General features: G+C 34.1%; 1 protein-coding gene across 1 annotated transcript; it reads right to left on the bottom strand.

Annotated features, from left to right (window-relative positions):
• Positions 1 to 611: 611 nt before the first annotated feature.
• On the bottom strand, positions 612 to 6,617 carry LOC102594854 (E3 ubiquitin ligase BIG BROTHER). Its single transcript, XM_006345399.2, has 8 exons — positions 6,320 to 6,617; positions 5,965 to 6,116; positions 5,390 to 5,618; positions 4,980 to 5,014; positions 4,335 to 4,379; positions 2,167 to 2,294; positions 1,118 to 1,226; positions 612 to 1,037 (listed from the first exon to the last, which is right to left on the bottom strand). Exons 2-8 carry the CDS (start codon positions 6,106 to 6,108, stop codon positions 996 to 998), a joined length of 732 nt encoding a protein of 243 aa, XP_006345461.2. The 5' UTR covers positions 6,109 to 6,116; positions 6,320 to 6,617; the 3' UTR covers positions 612 to 995.
• Positions 6,618 to 6,990: the final 373 nt, after the last annotated feature.

The raw sequence follows: 6,990 nt of genomic DNA, 5'->3' as shown, positions 1-6,990 counted from the left end.
GATACATACAGATACATGTATCTAGTGTGTATCTAATGTGATTCACATTTATCTCGGATACATGACTATCTCACTCGCTTCTCTCCTTATTTGTGTGTCTGATAGCAAAAAACAAATACCATGTACACATGGTAAAAAAATAGTGATAAAAAACGCAATTATTTGATAATATAAATAGAAATAGTATATATGATATGGGTATATGTCTAATAATATAATTTCTCCTTAATTGACATTGACAAAAAAGTTAAGTTTCCTCAGTTGAATTCGATCCAATACGTTTTGGGCCACTAGCCCACTACAGCTAGATAAAACGACTCATAGAGGTCATTTGCATTTCTGCTCCATTTTGGGTTGGTTTTTAATTTCAAGTCTTTATAACAAATAATTTTATTTCACAATGCATAAATTTATATTTTCATATTATAATACTTCACGTTATTTCAGGTAAGGACATCCCATTAGGCATAAGTTTGATCGCTAAAATACAAAAATGAAAGACCAAATTATTTGAAGAACAAAATGTGCAATCAGATGGACTTGATTGAAAACACTCTACTTTGGTCTCTCAAACCAATATTGTATTAGAATCCATAATTTTAAAAATACAATGAGCTCAGTGCTAAAAATCTTAAAGGTCAAAACCCATCAAATTTAAATCTTGAATCCGCCTCTAGATAAGAAAGTTGCTCAATGATTATAAATTTACACACAACATAATGGAGAACGAATATAGGATTTAATCAAGAGCTCATTATATGGCTCAAAAAAAGAAAGGAAGAAAAGTTTTCTTTAGTCCAGACTAGCCATAAGAAAACATAAGATTGTAAGCATCTATAAATAGTACTTTTCCTACATTTTAAGCATGATCTAAGAGAAGCTATTATAAGCTTTGATGTTACTACTCTATGTTAGTAGCTGGTGGAAGGAGATATTGAAAGCCCATTGAAGCAAATCTGCTGTAATTTAAACACTATATTCACCATTGTACAACTTCATTCGTCGAGGAGTACCTCTGTATTGCAAATGGGACATGTCTGACAAATCAAAGTGATAGTTTGGTGTTAAGTCTCGGAGAAAACGATGTAAATTTCTGATACATAGAGGCTAGACATACCTTGTTGATGCTCAGCCATTTGGAGCCACATTCAGTGTGGTATATGTGCTTGCATGGGAAGTTTATTTGTCGATCCCCTCGTTTATACCTCATTTGACAGATGACACATCTAGCTTGCATGCATAAAAACTCATTTAATCATTGAGTTGAAAGAAAAAGGATTTGATCAGCAGAAAAATTGTGAAGGTGTAACAAAACATCCTTTAACTAACTAACAATACATGGATTGGAGCAACTGAAATCCATGTACGATGATGTGCACTAGCGATCGCAAAACCAGTCCAAAAGTATATTTCTACGCGGGTAATGAGGAGAAACGGGAACTAGAAAGCATGGTTAACGCTAAAATCATCAAGGAGAGGCCTCATTTTGGATTAACATAGACACTATGCTACTCGGATTAAGTTACCGAGTAACTTAATTTTGAACCTTAGATGATGTTGCCTTGTCATATGCATTTGTTTGGCTATCTTACCAGAGGCCATACTAGTTTCTTCGGTTCACATAGACCTACTTTCTGTGGTACACTCAAGCAATTGAAGAACAAAGTCAATGAATTGCAACTCTGTGCGCGGGGTTCCCTTCAAGGATCAGCTAAAAAGTATGACTCGAAAACATTTTGGTCCCTTATGTGTGTTATTGAAGGGGATATGTAGGAGGAGGAAAAAAAAGATCTTAGCTCAAGTCCAATAACAATATTTCTTACATCATGCTATACCAGTGATTGAATCATATCTACTACGTGTGCCAGTACACTGCTATCTCTCTTCGGACTACAACGAAGTATGATTTAATTCAAATAGGTAACTTCAATGCTTGATTTTTACTACGAAAGAAATCAATCTACAGAAAACGGATACAATAAAAAGGGAAATTGCAACTTGTACAAACCTAAGTTGCGCAGACTCTTCACTTTGTTGCTGCACCCGTGACGAATTCTCCAAAAATACAGTTCTTTTGGAGAATCCGACACACGTCCGCTGACATTTTTGAAGAGTCCAAGCAGGTACAAATAATGGTTTCAAAAGAAGCGTGGGTATAAAAATTACCTTTCTTCTGATTTTTTCCTAGAAAAGATTCCATTAGACTTGTATTTGGTTGTTGGAAGCAAATTAATTAGTTCCTCGGGAAGTCCTCGACTTTCAGTTCCAACTGTTTCACCTAAATCAAGTAACTCCTGCAACAGTAAAGCAGAAAATCAGTAATTAATCCATGAAATCGGTTCAGCTAGTCATAAGTAAAGATGATGGTACCAGTTATACAACACAAATCCCAAGAACAAGAAAGTGCAAATATTTAGTATTGCAATGTTTAGGAATTGGTTTAAATTTGCATGAATATTCACTGGTTTCACATAACAAGTGGACGAATAATAAGACAAATATCATCAACCCAACACACAGAGTTAACAACACATTCTTGAGCCAACGTGTTAAAAGAAGGAGATGTGCATTGCATATCAAACTACCATTCAGCAGCTTTCAACTTCTAGTCATAGATAACACAAAATGTAGAATAGGTGATTCCAAAATTGCAGATACTACATGTTTTTGGATTAAAGTGAATAGCTTTATATTATAAGAAATAAGAAAAAACTCTTTCTTGTTCTGTGCCGTCCTATTTTTCTTTCTGTTCTCCTAGGTCCTTTCTTCTCTCGGTCTTTTTCGTCTGTTCTTTTTTCATTTTTCATCAAGGAAGAATCAGATGACAACAGAAAAGAAATGCAAAGACAATTGAATGACAACGTAATGATGTATAAAACATAACATTTAGCTATTCTTAGTAGGCGTTTGGCCATGCGATACCATATCACGATATGAAATCAGCGTTTGGACATGCAATTTTACGCTGAATCCATATCATGAGATGTGATTCCATATTCTCCGAAAATCATGATATGGAATTATATGAGAATACCATATCATGATTTGAGATTTTTAAACTCAAAAATTGATCCACAAGTTTATATTTTGTTAAAACAACCCCACGTACTTTTGGAGCTTGGAAAAATAGCAAAATACCGAAACAAGGCATGAACCATTATGATATTGACACACAAGTGAAAATTGTCATAGCTTGTGCAGTGTTATATAATTATTTGCGAAAAGGAGTAATGAAATATTTATGGTCTATGATCATGAAAATATAGTTGCGGATGATATTAACCAAAAAAATGACTCAAAGTAACAATGTTGGTTCGTCTTCTCGGTCACATGATCGAGAAATGCAAGTTTAATGTGAGGAAACTGTCATTATTATGTGGGAGAATTATATTAAAGACTAGTTCACTACAATTTATGTTCAATTTTTTTATTGAATTAAAGTTTGATAAAACAGTTACTTAAGTGAGAAACAAATAGTTTTATAATAATTTATTATGCGATTTTATAATTTTTTGTTTATTCGGTAAGATTGAATAAACAATTGGGACTATTTTAATAATTTTACAACTTATGGATTCTTATGTTTATGAGAAAATATATAACACAAAAATTCCATATCGCATGTCCAAACAAAACCTCAATTTCATATCATGATTCCATATCACGATACCATATCATGATTCCATATCACGATACCATATCGCATGGCCAAACGGGACGAACATTGGAGTAATAAAAAAGATACTTCAAAACAGTAACTACAGATAATTTAGAAGCCATCAGCACAACCATTGACAACTGGCCCCTAAAACAACCATATCTGCTGCACTGTAACAATCCCTCTAGGAGCAAAAGAGGGTACTGTGATGGTGCTCATTCTTATCTGTGATTATCATTAGCTACACGACACCCGCAACAGGCGGAGGTTTACATTGTAGGGTGCTAATCCCAACAACTGATAGCTTATCTTAGCATTTCAACACTCACTCTTTAAATGTAATTAGTATTATACTATATAGAAACTCTTGATTTATGGATGAGTTTTATATATTACAAGCCATATGAATGAATATGAGAGGCAAATTTTGCCATCTTTTCTAATAATTTTCCATTATAAGTTAGCCTCACAATATGGTAACTGCAGCTTTCGCTATTATAAGCCTCCTCACTCCAACTAGGAGTTAGTCTTATCATATAAAAGATCAGCTCGGAGAAGGTATTCGAAAGACTATATAAATTGCAAAATCCTATCATGAATGCAAATCAAGCTCATTCACAAACCTAAGATAACATGTAAAAAAACTAGAGAAGCTGGTAGCGACAAGGTTACATACCTCATAGGTCATGTTGTCAGGGTCAATTTCATCTTCCAAAATATCCTTCACATAGTAACAAAAGGTAAGAAAGGTGAAATTAGCATGCTACAAGTCAGCAACATCTTAATCTAGCCACTCATCAACTGATTCAAGACAATGGCGACTATTACACTGAAAACATTTGAAGAACAAGTGAATCATGTTTATTAGGATTTAAACTGTTTAAGACGCCAATAGAAATTAGTGAGACGGTTCGTTAGCAGAGTAGGTCAAAAAGGAGATCCATATATTGGTTTTCTAGCGAATCTTCTGTTATATTCTAAAGGTTCAAGAAGAAGGGTGAACGAAGTAAAAGGTCAAAGACAGATATTTTATGAAGACCAACACTGCCTCGATCTTTCTGGTTGATGTGGTGAACTTCTGATGGTAAATGCAGGGCAATGCACAACAACATAACTTCATGTTTGCGACATAAGTGTTAAGTGCAACTAGTGTGTGTAGAGGACATCATTAAATTAGCAGAACAACATCCTCTTCTCTAAACAATCAATTTTTCCAGCAGTCCAGAGAACTAAAGACAGATAATGAGGAACTGACAACAAGCTAAGACAATGGCAATAATTCCAACAAAGAAAAACATGGCCAAGTTATCATCTTGATTACCTGGTGGTTAGAATCATCTTGATTAGATAGAACACCTGATGAATTGTGAAATATACGTTACATTCTGTAAAATAGCAGTATGTTATAACTATTTAAATAACACATAAACAGAAGCATTTCTACGAAATACTGGAACTTAACCAAACAGTAAAGGTCTATAATAGATCATACACAATAAAAAGAAGGGGAGACCAGTAAAGCAAATTCATGATCCTATCTCACAGAGAGGAAGGAGAAAGCGTATAATGAAGCAATTGCCTAAATGTAAAGGTAAAAACTACTATAACATACAAAGTATTAGTTCAGAGGCAAAAACTAAACTGAAGGCAAATTGGGGATTTGCATCTCCTGCAACAGTAAGGAAAGTAAAAAACTAAATTCACTACAAAGTGATAAAGCTTCAGACTCACATTCCTCCGTGCCAGCATCCTCAACGGGGACAGTATTTTCCTCGTATATTACATCAGTCGATACACCTTCGTGAACATTCATAGGTACAGCATACTCCCAAGGTCTCTCTGAGAAATCCGGTCTTGATACATGGTTGTTGCCATTCTCATAAGAATGATAAGAAGTACTCTCAAGATTGGAGTGCTCATATTTATAATAACTCATATTCATAGACCAATATGCATTTTCCTGGACAAAAGATTCAAACAAATGGTTACTCATTCCACCTAACAAGTTAAACAGGGCCTAGTATTTTCGACACGGAGCATAGATAATATGCGAAAAATCATTAAATTTTAAAAATATCAACAAGTTAAAGTTTAAATTCTAGATCCGGCTCTGTCACCTAAGAGTCCATTAAAGGGAGTGAAATAAACAGGTTATTATTCCCACTAAAAACCAAGCTACATAGATGTCTAACCCTTAAAGAGCATAAATTTTGTACTGGAGCATACTTCTACAGTCTCTTTTTTCACAAATTATATAAACTTTCAGTACAAAATCAACTGCTACAGAGAAAGTTACAAAAACTTACCTGAATCTGTACAGGGTTATTATGATACTGTACTATAGGGGCTTGTGAAACACCATCCAAGAAGCCTGGGAAACTCTCTGGAACATTATAAGGAAATCCCATGTTCATATAATGCATCTCCTCCATGTGTTGATCCCCACTCATTTTCTTCACTGAAAAAAAAAACATGAATATTACATAACAAACAGAGTGTTAACAATGAAGAAAAAAAAAAGAAAAAGTAAGTCCAGTTTTCCCCATTTGGCTCATTCTTGAAACAATGTACATATGGGTAAACCTTCTTTTTTTTCTTGATTTCAAATGGGGGTTTTCTAAAGAACTCAACAATACAAGAAAACCCAAGTTGAAAAATCACCTGATTTTAAAAGAACTACAAAAAAATACCAGAAAAATGAAGAAAAAAACAGAGACAGACAGACAGAGAGATGAAATGCAGAAAGCAGAGAGAGTAGTAATGTGTTGATGGGTAAGGGAGCAGCAGAGGAGTGACCAAATTGTAGTGGAAAAATGGAAAGTGGATTTTGTTGGCATATATGTGCTGCTTTTTTGTATAAAAAGAGGGTATATAGATAGATACATATAGATACAGTCCCCTTCTCTTTCTCTCTTTTGTTTGTCTCTGTCTCTGTCTTTGTCAGTCTCTCACTTGTACACACAGGGCCACTGGCGCTTATGCCGGGATTGAGAGACACGCCATCTACATCTATGTATGCATCGTTACTCCGTCCCATATTAGTGAGTCAATTCCCTAAATAGTCACCCAAGTTTAGGGAATTGCCTTGAAATATCATTTATGTTTTATTTAGGACCAAAATATCATTTATCTATCACTATTTTCCTTCAAATATACTTGACACTCCAAAAGTCTCACTCTCTCCTATTTGGGATGACATGCCATTAAAGTCTTTTTTTTAATAATAGACCTATTTAATTCATTAAACTCATTTAACTTAAATAAGCCATGATCATATTATTTTTTTAAAAGTTACATTAGTTTATTAAGAATAAATTTTCATACTTAAGAAT

The sequence above is a fragment of the Solanum tuberosum genome, unplaced genomic scaffold (assembly GCF_000226075.1).
Source record: "Solanum tuberosum cultivar DM 1-3 516 R44 unplaced genomic scaffold, SolTub_3.0 scf00068, whole genome shotgun sequence".
Classification (NCBI taxonomy): domain Eukaryota; kingdom Viridiplantae; phylum Streptophyta; class Magnoliopsida; order Solanales; family Solanaceae; genus Solanum; species Solanum tuberosum.
Note: the sequence above shows the minus strand (reverse complement) of the source record. Positions and strands in the feature narration are given on the sequence as shown.